Source organism: Neovison vison, chromosome 11 (assembly GCF_020171115.1).
Source record: "Neovison vison isolate M4711 chromosome 11, ASM_NN_V1, whole genome shotgun sequence".
NCBI classification, from domain to species: domain Eukaryota; kingdom Metazoa; phylum Chordata; class Mammalia; order Carnivora; family Mustelidae; genus Neogale; species Neogale vison.
The window spans coordinates 177733867-177752692 of record NC_058101.1 but is presented as its reverse complement, the minus strand read 5'-3'; the positions used below and the strand labels follow the sequence as shown (position 1 = coordinate 177752692).

Genomic DNA, 18826 nt, shown 5'->3' with positions numbered 1-18826 from the left:
TAGATGCAACCTGCTTCCAGGTGGTTCAAAAAAATGAATGTGTGTGTAAACACACATAGAAAATAATAAAGCAAATGTAAATGTTGAAGTGTCGAATTTATAAAAAGTGTATGAGAGTGTCGATACAATTCTTTCATGTTTTCTGTAAGCTTGCAGTTATTTCAAAATGAGAAGTTTAAAGTCTGAAAAATTTTTTTATAGATTTATGTCAAGATAAATTAGAAACATGGTAAAATCATTATTTTACTAAGTAAATTATAGGACTGTTGTGTCCTTTAAATGATCTGCTTGGGATTCCTGAGTGGCTCAGTCGGTTAAGGGACTGACTTGATTTTGGCTCAGGTAATGATCTCAGGGTTACAGGATTGAGCCTCTGCTGAGCTTATTTGTCTCTCTCTGTTCCTCTCCCCACTTCTCAAATGAATAAATAAATTCTTTTAAAAAAATGATTTTGTATTTTAATTTGCCCATTTTTTAACTTATTCTTTGTGAATGTTTGACTATAAACAGAGTTTAAGGCTATTTATATGAAATGTTTTTTATTTTTACTATAATTTACAGGAGAACCTTTACAAATAGATCACTTGGTTTTTGTAGTCCATGGGATTGGACCAGCTTGTGATCTCCGCTTTCGAAGCATTGTACAGTGTGGTAGGTTTGCAAAGCATGTAAGATTAAATCATTTAAGGGGGAATATTAGTCAGTGCTCCTGTGAGCTGAGATAAAGTGTTGTTTTTAGTCTTTTATCTGCATAATAAGATTTGGAGAGCTAAAGACAGGTGGCAAGGTAGTAAAGCTTCTTAACTTAGACCTAAAGTACTAGTGAATTCCTTAGGCTAATAGTTTATAATCTTAACTAATAATTCTTGAATGAACAAGCCCTTAATCCTTATAAAATTGTTTTATGAATGTGATGGTCCTCTTTCTAACCACTCCAAATTTAAAGGGAACAAAAAGATGATATAGTTTTTTTTTTTTAATTTTTTTTTTTAATGTTTATTTATTTGACAGACAGTGAGCAGGAGAGGGAAAACAGGTGGGGATGGAAGAGGGAGAAGCAGGCTTCCCGCTGAGCAGGGAGCCTGATGTGGGGCCTGATCCCAAGACCCTGGGATCTTGACCTGAGCCGAAGGCAGACACTTAATGACTGTGCTGCCTAGGTGCCTCGATGATACAGTTTAAATGAATAACAGAAACTTAAGTCATTTTTGTAATTCATAGTATGATAAAGCTCTTGATATTCTACTTGGAATATTTAGGTCCTTAGTATAAGTTGATTTTAAAAGGTAGTGTCTTCTAAAACTTAATAGTACATATTCAGAGTCTCCCAACTTGGGAATCTTCTACTGGTTAATGCTTCTAAGCAGAAACCTTCTGGTTAGGTTAAGACTGTTGTAGTATGAATTTCCAAATAGCAGTTTTTTGGTTTTTTTTAAATCTAAAATATTGGTTAGAGGTTGTTTATAAGAATCAGAAAGTTAGTTAGGAATCTAACTGTAAGGCCATTGACAGTCATGTGATTTTTTTGTTTTTTAAAAAATTGAAATAGTTCCCATGACACAGAAGTTTTGAAGTTAACTTTTCTTTAGATAAAGTGTTTTGTATAGTAAAATAATGTTCTGTGTTAAGGGAATAGCTTTTGTGCACTGATATTTCCTGAATACCACTTTGCTGTTTTTCACTCAAGTAAATACGTGTTCTAAGCAAACAGAGAGAGCGTAATTATGTGATCTATTGCATCCTTATTCTCTGAATTCATTGCTTCCCTGGTATACATATGTTAATGTCTTTTCCAGTTAACGATTTTCGCAGTGTTTCCTTGAACCTGCTGCAGACACATTTTAAGAAAGCCCAAGAAAATCAGCAGATTGGAAGGGTAGAATTTCTTCCAGTCAACTGGCATAGTCCTTTGCATTCTACTGGTGTGGATGTGTGAGTAACATCTTATGTCTTTGAGTTGTTAACTAAGATTGTAATGCATTTTCTGATCATTGATATGGTTGGGATATTTCTGCTATAGCTAATTATATAAAAATTTGTTCAATGAGAAGTTTTTTGTACTTCTATGTCTTTTCTTAGAGATACATTATTAAATGCTAACCTGGTTAGGAGTAAAGAACTGTGTGTATTTTGCAGTATGTCTTACTAGCTTATTAGTATTTCTATTATAGCTATTATTATTTCTTTAGCATTAAAACCAAACATTGCTTTATTCCTATAGTGTATAAGCATTTCCATCTTTAGATGTCAAAGCCAGCCTACCTCAAGATGTACAAAATATTTTGTCGTTCCTTTTGTGATCATATTTAGATAATATTTGTCCATGTTGGGGGAAAAAAAGGAAATTCCTGAACATTAAGTTATTAGCATTTATAACCCGAGTTATAATTCATACAACTTTTAAGTGATGGCTTTCTTAAATCACAAACCCAGTTTTGTTTGTTCATTTTATGGTAATGTCAGAGAAGTTTGCCTTATATTAAGGATATTTCAGAGAGCTGTAGACTCTCCAGAAAGAAGTGTGTTCATAATATAGTTCTAGGATAGAATGGCAGATACTTTTCTGGAAGATAAAGGAAGTAGTCAGTATTATTTTCATGTTGGTCTGGGAAATGGCTTTTCTGATTCTGTGTCTCTCAGTTCTTAATACCGTATGATTTGAGCATATTCCATATGCCAGATGTTGTAGTATGGTGTTGCTTTTACTAGATAGAGTTCTCATTCTTCAGGTTTGAGCTGACGCTAAGAGGTTCCTAAGGGCAAATTGCTCCCTAAACTACAGAAGCTGTTGAATCTTTGAGGACTCTTTCTGGGTATTTTGAGAAAGCTTTAACTGGAAGTTGATTTGGATAATATCAGCATGGTTTTTCTTTTTGAGATATTCTGTTTGCCTTTGGCATCTGGTAGTCTCACTTTCTTTCAGCTTTCAGAAATTCTGCATTGAGAAAGGGAGCTGATCCATTTATCATTTGACTTGTGATCAAAAAACCTTAATGCTGAGAATTCTAGAAAAATCATCTTGTATTTTCTGTCTTTAAAAATTCTTTATTACAGAGAATTTTGTATACAAAAATAGCTTATATAATGAATCTTCATATACAGATTATGATTACCCAGGGCAAACAAGCCTCAACACATGGCCAGTTCAGCTCTATCCATTGTTTTTTCAACCTCTGTCTACTGCCCATCCCTCCACCATATCATTATTGAACCAAATTTTATTATATCATTTCATCTGTAAATGTATGTTTGTATATTGGAAAGGACTTTTAATTATTTTTTTTTTAACTAACATATAATGTATTATTTTTATTCAGGGGTACAGGTCTGTGAATCATCAGTCTTACACAACTCACGGCACTCACCATAGCACAGACCCTCCCCAGTGACCATCACTCGGCCACTCTATCCCTCCACCTCCCTCCCCCCAGCAACCCTCAATTTGTTTCCTGAGATTAAGAGTCTCTTATGGTTTGTCTCCCTGCCGGTCCCATCTTGTTTCGTTTTTCCCTCCCTTCCTCCCATGACCCCCGCCCCTGCCTCTCAAATTAATTATATCAGAGAGATCATATGATAATTTTTTTCTCCAATTGACTTATTTCACTTAGCATAATATCCTCTAGTTCCATCCACATCATTGCAAATGGCAAGATTTGGGCGGGGGGGTTTGATGGCTGCATAGTATTCCTATATCTATACCACGTGTATATCTATACCACATCTTCTTTATCCATTAATCTGTTGATGGCGGAAAGGACCTTTAAAAATATATTAACACCATTTTTAGGTCTGTAACACCATTACAGACCTAAAAAAAATATTTTTTTAAAAGATTTATTTATTGGGGCGCCTGGGTGGCTCAGTGGGTTTAAGCCGCTGCCTTCGGCTCAGGTCATGGTCTCAGGGTCCTGGGATCGAGTCCCGCATCGGGCTCTCTGCTCAGCAGAGAGCCTGCTTCCCTCTCTCTCTCTCTGCCTGCCTCTCCGACTACTTGTGATTTCTCTCGGTCAAATAAATAAATAAAATCTTTAAAAAAAAAAAAAAAGATTTATTTATTTATTTGAGAGAGAGAGCATGCATGAGCAGGGGGAGGGACAGACGGTGGGGGAGACAAGCAGACTGCCTGCTGAGCACCCAGGTACCCCTAAAAAAGTTCTTAATATCAGCACATATACAGTGTTTAAGTTTCCAGTTGTCTAGTAAATGTAATTTTATACACACACAATTTATTTATTTTGGCTAAAGATTTTATTTATTTGTTTGACAGAGAGAGAGAGAGAGAGATCAAACACAAGCAGGGAGACAGGGAGGTAGAGGAAGAAGCAGACTCCCTACCGAGCAAGGAGCCCGACTTGGGCCTTGATCCTAGGGCCCTGGGATCATGACCTGAGCCGAAGGCAGAAGCTGAACTGACTGAGCCACCTGGGAGCCCCTTGTTGATTTGTCTTTTTAAAGTCTCTTTTAATCTCTTGATTACCTTTCCATCTCTTATCTCCTTGTAATTTGTGTATTAAAGAAGTTGTCTTGTAGAGATTCTTACTGACTTTTGCTGATCACATCGTTTTGACTTAATTAAACATGTCTCTGAGTCCTTTGTGTTTCCTATTAATAGATACTATCTCTTGTATCTTTAAATATCTAAGTCTAAGCTTGAAGGCTAAGCTGGATAATAACTTAGAGGACATTATAGAATGTATTAGGTTTTCTGCTTAAAATATATGTGTGTGTGTGTGTGTGTGTGTGTGTGTGTGTGTGTATATATATTTTTTTTTCTTTCCCCCCCCAGAGATCTGCAGCGAATAACTCTGCCCAGCATTAACCGCCTAAGGCACTTCACCAATGACACAATTCTGGATGTCTTCTTCTATAATAGCCCCACCTACTGTCAGACTATCGTGGACACAGTTGCTTCTGAAATGAACCGAATATATACACTTTTTCTTCAGAGGAACCCTGATTTCAAAGGGGGTGTATCCATTGCTGGTCATAGTTTAGGTAACAAATGAATTCTCTGTGATCAGAGAGGACTATCACATATTAAGGACACATGTTTTTGAAGTACAATGTCTTAGCTATATCACATTTAGAGGTCTAGAACTGGTCTGTGATGAAGAATTTGGAAGGGGTTGGAAGGGGGTGGTGGTGGATTGGAAAGAAAAACTTTCTGCTTCATAGATTTTGCTACATGGGTAACTGGCTTAATACTTCTTGTATAAAAGCTGTGTAGTGCCAATACTTAGAAATTGTCCCTTCTTTCTTCTGTTTTAGGTTCACTTATACTGTTTGATATACTAACAAATCAGAAAGATTCTTTGGGGGATATGGACAGTGAAAAGGTAATTTCGATATACAGATATACTTCTCTTATACCATTTCTTTGGGCGGATTTCTAGATTTTAGACGTACTTTTTTGTCTTTTTGCTTAGTTTAGTCCCATACCGTAACACATTAATTTTACATTTATTTTAATAGACTTATCTCTTGGTATCTTCTTGGATGACAGAAGCAAGATAGTCATAAGTTTCCACAAATATTTTCCACATTCTAAAATAACTACCGATATCTTACTTTCCATTATAAATATGTACTTCTCTTCTGTTATTAGAATTATAGAATCATTGAACTGAAATGGAGTTTACATATGAGGAAATGAAGAATGAATTGGAAACAAAATTATATAATTTGTAGAAATTCCCTTTGAAAGCAGTGGGGGGACTTGGTGTTTAAACATCTTTTGTAGGGTGCCTGGGTGGCTCAGTCAGTTAAATGTCTGCCTTTGGCTCAGGTCATGATCCCAGGGTCTTGGGATCGAGCCCTGAGTCTAGTTCTCTGCTCAGTGGGGAGTCTGCTTCTGTCTCCCTCCTCCGCTCCCCCTGCTTGTGCTCTTTCGCTCTCTCACATAAATAAATAAATAAAATCTTTAAAACAAAGCATCTGTAAAACAAAGTCCTGTGACACATTATAGTTTTGAATTAGTATTTAGCATATACTATCTTGTATGTTTTCTCTTTTTATATAAGTGTCTTATTTCTATTGTTGGACTGTGAGTTCTTCCAGGACAGGGGCTTTATTTTAGATTGTTTTATGTCTTAAATGCTCTTTCTGTAATAAGAACTCAATGAATGTTTTGTTAATGAAGATGAAGAACACTTTGATAATCATTCATGCATTCATTTAAAAACATTGTTTCAACTAAAGTTGCAAACTTAGAGATTACTTAATTTATATTTTGTACAAATTATAATTTATTTAAAGTTATGTATATTTTTATATAGAACTCTTATATAGTACATTATTTTTATTGCTAGTAGTACTAATAAAGGACCGTCTAAATGAATTTAGAGAATATGAGCTTTACAATTTAATTTTTAGGATGCGCCAAATATTGTCATGGATGAAGGAGACACACTGACGCTAGAGGAAGACTTGAAGAAACTTCAACTCTCTGAATTCTATAATCTCTTTGAGAAGGAGAAAGTAGATAAGGAAGCGCTGGTAAAATAATCTTTTAAAACTTCATGCTAGGGGCACCTGGGTGGCTCAGTGGGTTAAGCCGCTGCCTTTGGCTCAGGTCATGATCTCAGGGTCCTGGGATCGAGTTCCGCATCGGGCTCTCTGCTCAGCGGGGAGCCTGCTTTCTCCTCTCTCTCTGCCTGCCTCTCTGCTTGCCTCTGCCTACTTGTGTTCTCTCTCTGTCAAACAAATAAAATCTTTCAAAAAACGAACAAAAAAACTTCATGCTTATACCATTTTTAATATTTTTAGGTTTATCTTCATCTTAGTGCTGACTAAGAGCCTGCCCTTCAGAAGCATTTTAGTCATAAAAACTCTGTTATCATTAGTAATGTCCTTTAGCATTATTTATATGTTTTTTATCTTATAAAGTGATCTTTGCTTTGTTGGAGACCAAAGTTCAGAGGAGCCATATTGACAAACATAGAGTGATAGAGCAAAGACTAAAAAACAACATAGCTCAGAAAACAGAGTAAGAATGAATGACCACTTATCATTCCAGCTTATTTTCTCTAATACTTCAAGAGCCCTACTGTTGATATTTGCTTATTTGTTTTTGGTTTTCTGCCACTTTTTTTTTTCTTTTTTTTCAGGCTTGCAATACATTCATTCATTTAATATGTATTTAGTGAATGCTTAATATGAGCAGGCATGCTCTACCATGTACTTGACTAGAGATAGAGTGGTCAGTAAGGTATTACGTAAACCATAAACATCTTATATAAACATAAACATTGTGTTTATGGCTTAGTGGGGAAGACACATATCAAATAAACATAATTAATTACAATAGTGGTAAGTTCTAAGTTGGAAAAGTACATAGTAGTATTAAGAATATATAATAAGGCTAGTAGTCTGGGAGGGTGAAGGAAGACTTAACCTAATCAGGTGAGTAGCACCTAAGCTGAGATCTTGATCTTGATTGTTAGTTTGTTTCATGCTCAGTGTTTGCTGTATGTTCTTACTGCTTATATCCATGAGTAGGGATAGAATCTTTCTCAGGACTATGACATCTAAGCGTGGAAATCAAGGAATGTTCTTTTGTCATGTAGGTAGATACCCACTTCTGTAGGGTTTTTAAAATACGTATATATGTATAATAATACAATGTAATCTGTATTACTGTAGTATTGATACTATAGTACTGATACCTTTTATTCTTCTTTAGGCTTTTATGAATAAAGTACTTTTTTCCCCTCAAAATTATTAATGATGTTGTACCAATAGGGACCCCTATTAATATAAAAAAGAATAGTAGTGCTTAGGTCTCATTCCTCTCAGAGAATAGGACATTTAATTCTTTTTATTTTGCCTAGAAATAAGGATATTTGATTTTCTGTACCTAGGCTTTATGTACTGACAAAGATCTTCAAGAAATGGGAATTCCCTTAGGACCAAGAAAGAAGATATTAAACTACTTTAGGACCAGAAAAAATTTAATGGTATGTGTTTAATATAGCTTGTAGGATTAAATGGTTTTTGACATCCTTATATCCTTATGCTTTGTGATGTGGTTAGGCAGCTAAGCAACTTTGTTAACTGATCTTTGGCTCTCTTTAGAAATTAAACACATTTTCTTAATTGATATCCTTAAAAAATGTTACTAGTTTCAGAAGTCTTGTCTCCCCTGGAGTCTTCCCACCATTCCATTTATAAAAATTCCATAATCACTTTATTGAAATATAATTCATATCACATACCATAAAATTGACCCTTTTAAAGTATACAATTCAGTCATTTTTAGTGTATTTGCAGAGGTGTGTCATGATTACCACTATCTAATTTGAGAACTTTTACATCACCCTAAAAAGAAACCCCATACTCATTAGCAGTCACTCCCCATTCCCTTCTCCTGTGAACCACTGGTCTACTTTCTGTCATGGTGGATTTTGTTGTTCTGGATATTTCATCTAAATGGAATTATACAGTGTGTGGCTTTTTGTGACTGGCTTCTTTTGCTTTAGAATAATGAATTTGAGGTTTATCCATGTTGTAATAGTACTTTTACATTTAGTTTTTTCACCCACTAAATTCCTTTCCATATCTTAGCAGTTATTTTTCAACTTTGTAGCAGATTGCTTAGTTCTTATTTAAGGCCGAGTTCGTGGCCCAGTATCTATATCATTTTGTATACCCATAGAGATGTTCTACTTAAAAGGGAATTGTGCTTCATTGAAACCCTTAGCGGCCCTCGGTATTCCTCTTTATCATGCTCTGCTGTTGTTTCTCTCATAATGGATGCCTAAAGTTTCAGCTGCTGCCCAGATAGCTGTGTGCAGCTTTCACTGATTTAGAGCATGTAAGGATGTCCGCTCATCACTTAGGACAGCTTTTGTTTTCATCAGCTTTATCTTGTTTTCTGAGACTCTTCCTAGAATTATTCAAAACTTTCCTAAGTATCCTTTCAGACTGTGTATTTCTTTGGATATTTTTACAACATAACAGCTCCATAGAATTATTTTATTCTTTAGGGTATTAATAGACCAACCCTGCAGCCAGCTTCAGGGGTGACCATATCTGACATCCTCAAAGAACCAGGCTTCTGCAGTAAAACCAATGCTACTGGAAATGGTGACTATCTGGATGTTGGCATTGGGCAGGTAACAATACTAATTATCTTGAGTCATTTCATTGCGTGCCATTGGTATGGCAGGAACAGAGGTCACTTGTTATCAATGAGAGATACTTTTTTATCTTTTTTCCAGGTGTCTGTAAAATACCCCCGGCTCATCTACAAACCAGAAATATTCTTTGCCTTTGGATCTCCCATTGGAATGTTCCTTACTGTCCGAGGACTAAAAAGAATCGATCCCAACTATAAATTTCCAACATGCAAAGGTTTTTTCAATATCTATCACCCTGTAAGCATTGGACAGCTCTTGTCTTTTCACCTGAATATTAGAGCTTATTGATAAAGAACATATACTTTCCTGTTGTGTTGATTTGCTTTTTTCTATACTATTTTATGGTAATGAGACAATAGACAATAGTATGAATCTGAAAGTGATGGGGCAAAACTACTGAAGTTTTTGTTTTTTGATGAGCTTATGATTATTCTTGCCTGATACACAGTTCCTAAGGCGGTCTTTCTTCAGCAGAGGTATCTGTAGCTATTATTTTTCCTATGTAGTTTGATCCCGTGGCCTATAGGATTGAACCGATGGTGGTTCCAGGAGTGGAATTTGAGCCAATGCTAATCCCACATCATAAGGGCAGGAAGCGAATGCACTTGGGTAAGTCTGAGTACAGAACTTTTAATTCTAGATGTCTGGTCAGTGCAGACTGACTGGACCTCATTCACTTTGTTTAACTGTGTTGGACCCTAAACTCTTTGTAAACCATTTAATGTTCTTTATTCAAATACGTTTCAGAATTGAGAGAGGGCTTGACCAGGATGAGTATGGACCTTAAGAACAACTTGCTAGGTTCACTGCGGATGGCCTGGAAGTCTTTCACCAGAGCTCCATACCCTGCCTTACAGGCTTCAGAAACTACAGAAGAAACTGAAGCAGAATCTGAATCAAGTTCAGAGAAGCTGAGTGGTCAGTGATACTGTACACTTTGATTTCCTTCATTAGGTCTGATAAGAGTCCATAGTGTGTATTTCTTACTCATGGTATAGAACCAATACTATGAGCCCTGGTGAGCCTTCCCCTCTGCTAGTCTTTTCTATGATCTAAGAGCCACAAATCATGGAAAAACATTATTTGTGAGGAAAAATGTCAAGAGAAGCTGAATGTCTGGTAAAAGACATCCCTTACTTGGGAACTCTGGAAGTGAGGTTAGGAGCCTCCTCTGTGAAGCACCTTGCTTTCATAGGGCAATGTCATGTATTCATTGGTCGGTTTTATTTTCCTGGCTCGGCACTAGCTAGTATGCTCTCCTCTTAATTTCACAGTTAATGATGCATTATTTTTGCTTTTATTTTCAAATACTAAAGATTTCTATCCCTACTTCTATTTAGTTTATAAACCAGAGGCAAGTGAATTAGCTGTCAGAGGTACAGGAAAGAAATGGGATTGAACAAATGAGTATGCCTTGAGGAGAAGCTTTAAGGGGCTTGAGAGGAGGAAGGTGCTTTCTGAGCAGAGAATACCTCACCCTGCTGTAAACTTGGTAGTCTGAAGGGAAGTAAGGACAATCTTGGATGGCTGGAAGCTTTTAGATTGTTATTATGGGTCTTCTATGTCCAGATGTTAACACAGAAGAGACCCCTGTGACAGTTAAAGAAGAAGTCCCACTCATCAATGTGGGAATGCTGAATGGAGGCCAGCGCATTGACTATGTGCTACAAGAGAAGCCCATTGAAAGTTTTAATGAATATTTATTTGCTTTACAAAGCCATCTATGCTATTGGTAAGTGAAGTTTGTTTTTGTTTCTGGGTGTGGTTTCTTTTCTTTCTTTTTTTGGGGAGGGGTCTAATTGTTTCAAAGCTATTTGATAGATATAGGAAAGGAAGGGTAGGCTAGTGTACATTTGGGATTAGAGTGATTTCTCATTTAGACAATTATAAAATAACACAATTATATCATTTAAATAAATCTGATTTAAACACATTGTTTTTTTACTTTGCAGTTAGGTAGAGCATGGGCTGATGATGCCAGCAACCATGAGTTCAGCTAGTTTAGTTTTAAAAGTGGTGTCCTTTGGTCAAGGGTGGGGGACAGGAAGGGTACATATTATTGAACTGGAACAAATACATTATTGTTGCTAAAAGTATTGTAAACTCATTTGAAAGTATTTACAATAGCTAGATCAGAATTTATTATTTTGATTTTAAGTTTATAGTTTTAATATTTAAATGTTTCTTCCAGATTTATTGAGATATAATTTACACATTGTATAAGATGTTCAACATGATTTGATACATGTATATCTTGTGAAATGATTAACACCTCCATCACTTTACATTATTACTCTGTGTACACACACACTGTGTGTGATGAGAACATTTAAGAATTACTCTCTTAGCAACTTCCAAGTATATGATACGGTATTATTAACTCTAGTACCATGTTGTACATTAAATCCCCACAACTTATTCAACAGAATTAATCATTATTAAATATAATTATCTGATGGGTTGTAGAATGGATTACTAATGCTTATTGAAATTCATACATTATAACAGAAAAGAACTTAAATCAGCAAATAAATTGAAACTAAAGAAAAAGATAGCTAGGAAAATAAGATGGATGGGTAATAAGGCTTCAAAAATGCATGCTTTTAGGTTTTCTTTTAAGATTTTATTTATTTATTTGTTAGAGAACAAGCAGAGGGAGCAGGAGGCAGAGAAAGAAGACGACTCCTTGCTGAGCAAGGAGCCCGATGTCGGACTTGATCCCAGGACACTGGGATCATGATCTGAGCCGAAGGCAGATGCTTAACTGACTGAGCCACTTAAATTGTGATTCTTTATTTAATTTTTTAAAAGTTTTTATTATATTTCACTTTTTAAAGATTTTTTTAATTCATTCATTGGAGAAAGAGACCATGAGAGCTTGAGCAGGGGAGAGGGGAAGAGAGAAAAAGAGAGAGAGAGGGAGGGAGAGGGAGAAGCAGACTCCTTGCTGAGCAGGAAGTCCTACATGGGGCTGGATCCCAGGACAATTCCAGGACTGGGCTCAATCCTAGGACCCTGAGATCATGACCTGAGCCAAAGGCAAATGCCTAACCAACTGAACCACCCAGGTGCCCTGTTTTTTTGAGTTTTTATTTAAATTTCAGTTAGTTAATATATAGTGTAATATTAGTTTATTAGTTTCATATGTACAATTTAGTGCTTCAGTACTTCCATATACCTGGTGCTCATCACAAGTGCACTCCGTAATCCGCATCACCTATTTAACTCTTCCCCTCATGTACCACCACTCTGGTAACCATCAGTTTGTTCTCTATAGTTCAGAATTTATTTCTTGGTTTATGTCTTTTTTTTTTTTTCTTTGCTCATTTGTTTGATTTCTTAAATTCCACATATGAGTGAAATCATACAGTATTTGTCTTTCTCTGACTTACTTCACTTGGCATAATACTCTCTAGCTCCATCCTTGTCATTGCAAGTGGCAAGACTTCATTCTTATTTGTGGCTGACTGGTATCACACTGTGTGTATACACCACCTATCTCTATCCATTCATCTATTGATGGACACTTGGGCTGTTTACATAATTTGGCTGCTGTTGATAATGCTGCTATAAACATTGCGGTCCTCGGTGGCACAGTTAGTTGAGTGCCCAGTTCTTTCTTGATTTTGGCTTGGGTTGTGATCTCGGGGTGATGGGATTAAGCCCCATGTTGGGTTCTGTGCACAGTGCGAAGTCTTCTTGAGACTCACCCTCTCTCTCCCTAAGCCCCTCCTCCCTATACTTCCTTGCTCTCTCAAGTAAATAAATCTTTTTTTTTTTTAAAGATTTTATTTATTGGGACGCCTGGGTGGCTCAGTTGGTTGGACGACTGCCTTCGGCTCAGGGCGTGATCCTGGAGTCCCGGGATCGAGTCCCACATCGGGCTCCCAGCTCCATGGGGAGTCTGCTTTGCTCTCTGACCTTCTCCTCGCTCATGCTCTCTCTCACTGTCTCTCTCTCTCAAATAAATAAATAAAATCTTAAAAAAAAAAAAAGATTTATTTATTTGACAGAGAGATCACAAGTAGGCAGAGAGGCAGGCAGAGAGAGAGAGAAAGAGGGAGAAGGAAACAGGCTCCCTGCTGAGCAGAGAGCCTAATTCGGGCTCGATCCCAGGACCCTGTGATCATGACCTGAGCCGAAGGCAAAGGCTTAAATCGACTGAGCCACCCAGGCAACCTTCAAATAAATCAATCTTTAAAAAAATTGGGGGGCACCTTCGTGGCTTTGTTGGTTAAGCCTCTCCCTCTAGCTCAGGTCATGATCTCTGGGTCCTGGGATTGAGCCTAGCATTGGGCTCCTTGCTCAGCAGGGAGTCTGCTTTCCCCTTTCCTTCTGTCTCCCGCTCCCCCTGGTTTTGGTCTCTGTCAAATAAGTAAATAAAATCTTAAAAAAAAAATCGGGACACATGAATCCCTTTGAACTAGTGGGTTTCTGAGATTCTGGTGGTGATTGCAAATATTTTGTCTACAGATGAATTTGGGGAGAATTGACATCTGAATAATGCTGAGTCTTCTGATCCACAAACACAGTATCTCTCTGTATTTTGGGTCTTTAATTTCCCTTAGCAATGTTTTGTAGTTTTCAGTGTATGTATTTTGTGTACTATAGGTTTTTTTTTAATTCTGCTTATTCATGAGAGACCACATGAGCATGTGAGCAGGGGGAAGGAGAAGGAAGAGAGGGAGAAGCAGGCTCCCCACCAAGCAGGGAGCCCAATGTGGGGCTCAATCCGAGGACCCTGAATCATGACCTAAGCTGAAGGCAGATGGCCAACCTACTAAGCCATCTAGGCACCCCACACTATAGTTTTTAAGTTGCATGCCTTGTATGCTCCTTTCTCTCTTCAGATCAGATAAATCTTTTGCCTTTTACTTAAAAAAAAAAAAAATTGCATTCCTCCAGTTATGAATAAGATTGAGCATCTTGATATATATTTCAGGACCATTTTTGTTTCCTTTTCTGGGAGTTTTCTATATTCTTTATTCTCTTTTATATTGAAATGTTTTTTTATTGTTGATCAGTCTGTGACGAGTTGCAAATGCCTTTTCCCCAGTTTGTCTTTGACATTGAACAGATTGATTTTTATGTGGTCCTATTGATTTTTCCTTTCTGGCTTCTAGAATGTGTCATGCTTAGATCTTTCTTATCCTGTGAAGAATGCCTTACCACAGTTTATTCTGATATTTTATGGTTTCATTTTTACATGTGAATGTTTGATTCACTTTGGATTTATTTCAGTGACAGGTATAGATCAGCATTTTCCAGATGCCTCTCCATTTGTCACAACACTGTTAGTGGATTTGAGAGTCTCACTTTATTAAATTCCTATATAGATTTAGGACTATTTCTGAACTTCTTTTCTCTTGATCCATTTATTTATGCACCAGGATCACACCATTTGAATATCTAGTTTAGCTAATGCCCTTTGACTGGCATAGGAATTTAACCTTAAGTCTGTGTATGGGGTTTCTGGGGGATAGAAAAAGCATATGAATCCAATGAAACTTTATTTATATTTTGGAAAAATATATCCAAAAAATATATATATATGTATGCATATATATATAATCTTTTCTGGGGAGAAATCCATTGGTTTCATTAGATTCTCAAGTAGATAAATGATTCAAAAAATATTAAACCACAGATCTAGAGAAATGTTTGCTATATATCCTTAAGGTAGTCCTTCATGATGTTAAGCAAATTTCTTTATGAACTAGATATAAGTAATTGCTTGGGTACACACAGAATGATATCTGGAAGATGCATAAGGAATTGGTAACTTGATTGTCAGAAGATGGGAACTAGTGGTTAACAGAGGTGGAAGTGAAACTTCATTATAACACTCTTTTAGATCTTGGATTATGAACTATACAATTGTACTTTTTTTTTTTAAGATTTTATTTATTTATTTGACAGAGAGAGATCACAAGTAGGCAGACAGAGAGTGGGGGTGAAGCAGGCTTCCCGTTGAGCAGAGAACCAGATGCAGGGCTCGATCCCAGGACCCTGAGATCATGACCTGAGCTGAAGGCAGAGGTTTAACCCACTGAGCCACCCAGGCGCCCCTATATATTTTTAAGAAGGTAAACTGGTCCAGTTGGTCACCTTAAGAAATTAAGGTGACCAACTGGATGGCTCTTCCATATTATTCCAAGAAGTTCTGTGGAAAGGGAACAGTTCTTGGCTGGTTATTTACTACTAGCTTTTTTGTATTACCAGACATGACGCTAGACTTTTTTAAAAAAATTGTGGTTGACATACAATTTTATATTAGTTTCAGGTGAATTACTGCTAGTGAATTGGACAATTCAGTGCTCACCATAAGTATAGCCACCATACATTATTACAATATTATCAACTATATTCCCTGTGGTAGACTTTTCATCTCCATGACTTACTCATTTTATAACTTGAAATTCATACCTCTTAATCCCCTTCATCTATTTCATCCATCCCCCCACCCCTCTCCCTTCTGGCAACCACATTGTTCTTTGTATATGAGTCTGATTTTTGTTCATTTGTTTTGTTTTTTAAGTTCCACATATACGTGAAATCTTACGGCTTTTGTCTCTTACTTCACTTAGCATCCTCTAGGTCGATCCACACTAGGCAAATGGCAAGATTTCATTCTTCTTTATGGCTAAGTAATACTCCACTGTAAAATGAACTTTTGAGAAAATGAACTTGTAAGGTGGTTGTGTAGATTACATGAGATAATATATGTAAAGCATCTAGTATAAATGTTAGTTTCTTCTTACAACTTAAGTTTTTCTCTTTACAGGGAGTCTGAAGATACGGTATTGCTGGTCCTCAAAGAAATCTACCAAACCCAGGGCATCTTCCTTGATCAGCCTTTACAGTAAAAATGAACCATATATGGCTGCTTAATGTAAGTTTTTAAATGTCATGTATGCAGCATAGTTCCTACATATTGACATGTTATGAGGAACAGTGTAGCCTTGAGCTCTTTATAAACGTACTTTTCTGTTGCCTGTCACCAGAATCTAGGTTATTGTTCATTTTTAGAGGGACTCTGGTTAAAATTGCTGAGGAATAAGTGCAATAGCCCATTTAGACGAAGAGTGTGTGTGTGTTTGCTGGTGACTTAGTCCAGTAACACCTGTCACTTTTTTAGGATCTAAACTCAGAATCTAAATAGTTCTTATCATTTAAGTTACCATGGCAACAGTTACAATTTTAATGACAAAGAGCCCATCCTGAGATTTAAGTTCCTCTGCTTCTTAATGTTTAATAGAAAGTTCATGCATTAGACTCCCGAATTCTGCCTGGTCACCTTCCAGTTGTGACTGCATCGTGACCTCTGTTCCACTCTTCCCTAGACGGACACTGAAGGATCCTCCCCCAGAAAATCCACCTGCTTGTTGCTGCAGTTTCCCTCTCCTCAGCTGTGTCATTTCCTGCATGTTGCCTGTCACTTACTTACCACTGGGGTCTTTGGAAGATAATCTTGTTATCTCGGAAGTGAGAGAAAAAGCAAAGGGAAGACCCTATTACTTTTTACCACTGGCTTCATAGAAGCACTTGCCACTCTTCATAGTGGGGTTTGTTTGCATCTTTAATTCTGGATGATAAGTGCCATCCTCTATTGCTTATTATTTGAGATAGTATGAAGTCTTTTTTGAGTTTGATTTATTTTGGCTTGGTAGAAATTTTTCTAGGAAATTATTGCTTATCTTTAGAAAATGTTGCAGTTTGTAAGCAGGCTCTGGAGATTCAGAAGGCATTTTGGGGTGCGCTCATCTCTCATTGCTGTTTCTGCATTTGGAGGCTAAGTGGGGGTGGAGTTAGGCAGCTTCCTTTGAGCAGCTTTTGTTTCCTACAAGTACTGTGTGAAGGACTGAAGTGCAGCTCACACACAGTATTGTTTACTCTCTGCAGCGGACAGCTGACTGCAAGGAATCACCGAGGCTATTCATTGTTTTCCCAGCTGTTCCAGCTGCTCTCAGAGTCTTCAGTGGATAGTTTAGTTCACATTAGGTGCATCTTTATAAAGCAAAGATGTTATATATTCTAGACCTGTCCTTGTATATCATGATTCAAATGGGGAGACTCTAGATGAAATCTTAGTTATTTGATAGTAACTTCTGTTCTTAAGTTGAGGGCAAAGTCATAAGGGCTGACAAAACCTGAAATCCCATAGCCTTGACAGTAGTACATTTAAGGTGAAATAGAATTTGTGCAAGTCAACCACGATATTCACTTGAGTGAAGGCAGTATTGTGTGTCCTCTTTGAAGACATTTTGTAAACACCATTGCCTGCTTAGGTACCCATAATTCAGAGAGCTTATTTAACAGCCTCATGGCACAGGTAGTGTTGGCTGGGCAGGTAGCTTCGGCTGGGAGAAATATTTCTTACTCTGAAAGAAAAATCTGTGCAGCCAGTGCAGGGTCTGTGTCAGAACATGCGAAGTGAGATGTACGTACCTTGCAGATGACGGGTGCATACAGACTGATATTTTCCAGGGCATCTGCTCACCACTGTGCTGTATATTCTTTCTCATTGGTCAGAGTTTGTCATTGACTTTGCAGTTCTCTTTGTGATAGTCCTTTACCCTCTCCTCCAACTTCTATAGGCCTCTCTGTTTATAAAGTGGAATAGGCAGGCAAACTGTGTTTTGTTTTTTATAAAAAAGGGTTTTTTTGTAAACGTATCATGGTTATCCAGTGCATTGGCATTTAACATTTACTTAAGCCATCCGTGTGACAGCAGTGATCTCTATCCCTTTCCAGAGAAAAGGAAAGGGAAGGTTAATCACTGTCACCTTAGAGATGGCAGAGGTAGGGCTGGGGTACAGGATCAATTCCTGGCCTTTACTTGTCCATCTGCTTATAGACTAATGCTGAGCCATTAAGAAGTGTCAGATATATGGAATACTTTTATTTTCTTTACTATATAAGCTGAGTTTGAAGTAAGGGTTACTGAGAATTAAGTAGCATTCAATTATATTTTAAAGGAGAAGCTTTTGTCAAGTTGTTGTCTTCAAATTTAAATTTATTCTTCATATTAGCAGAATAGCTTAAGAGTAAACCAAAGGATAAGCAAGAAAGAATGAGTCCCTATAACCAAAGATGAACAGCATAACCCTGGATAGCTAGATAAACCACTGTTGGTACTAAGAAAAGTTTTCTGATGGTGAGGGGCAGGCGACTGTAAAGGAGTTTCCTATCTCGTCTCTCCATCTACGGTATCATCGTGGTTGTGTAGTACACAGGTTAATAAGCTTGATTTAAATTCTTTATTTAGCTGTGTTATTTGCACTATTTCAGTTGTATCATGTGCAATCTCTTGACCAAGCCTACGTTTAAACTCTGTAGGGTATCATTTTATACATAGTCCCCGCTATAGAATTTGTATTGCTTATCTCAGCAAGAGATTGTGTGCACGGAAAGATTAAAAGCACTGATTAGCTTTCTAATATTTTGCACTTTTTGAAATGTTTGTTTTTTACATGATTCTATTTAAAAGTTTATGAAATACTGAAATAAAACCATATTGACCAGTTGCCTACTTTAACCTGGTTCGATCCATTATACAGAAAATGAATACAATAACCATTTTCTTCCCCTTTATGTTATTAAAGCTCATTAAAAAAGGAAGTTTGGGGTAAAGAACTAATATTTAAGTTCTTTTCCCTTGACTGGTGTTTTCATGATCATAGGCAGAT

The 18826-nt window shown here is 36.9% G+C and overlaps 1 protein-coding gene across 6 annotated transcripts in view; it reads left to right on the top strand.

Moving 5' to 3' along the window:
• Positions 1-18826, top strand: part of DDHD2 (DDHD domain containing 2) — a 36585-nt gene that overhangs the window by 5206 nt on the left and 12553 nt on the right. For 3 of the 6 annotated variants that reach the window (XR_006380989.1, XR_006380988.1, XR_006380987.1), the window contains exons 6-17: positions 562-651; positions 1797-1932; positions 4787-4995; positions 5269-5336; positions 6373-6495; positions 7860-7955; positions 8985-9113; positions 9219-9374; positions 9644-9746; positions 9885-10055; positions 10707-10869; positions 15922-16029. Coding sequence is in view for 3 of the 6 variants with exons in the window: in XM_044225373.1 (XP_044081308.1) it covers positions 562-651; positions 1797-1932; positions 4787-4995; positions 5269-5336; positions 6373-6495; positions 7860-7955; positions 8985-9113; positions 9219-9374; positions 9644-9746; positions 9885-10055; positions 10707-10869; positions 15922-16003 (1526 nt within the window). In the remaining 3 variants the exon portion in view is untranslated. Of the gene's footprint in view, positions 1-561; positions 652-1796; positions 1933-4786; positions 4996-5268; positions 5337-6372; positions 6496-7859; positions 7956-8984; positions 9114-9218; positions 9375-9643; positions 9747-9884; positions 10056-10706; positions 10870-15921; positions 16030-16480; positions 18676-18826 lie in introns of those variants that run through there. The other 3 variants (XM_044225372.1, XM_044225374.1, XM_044225373.1) reach the window with 2 other exon arrangements.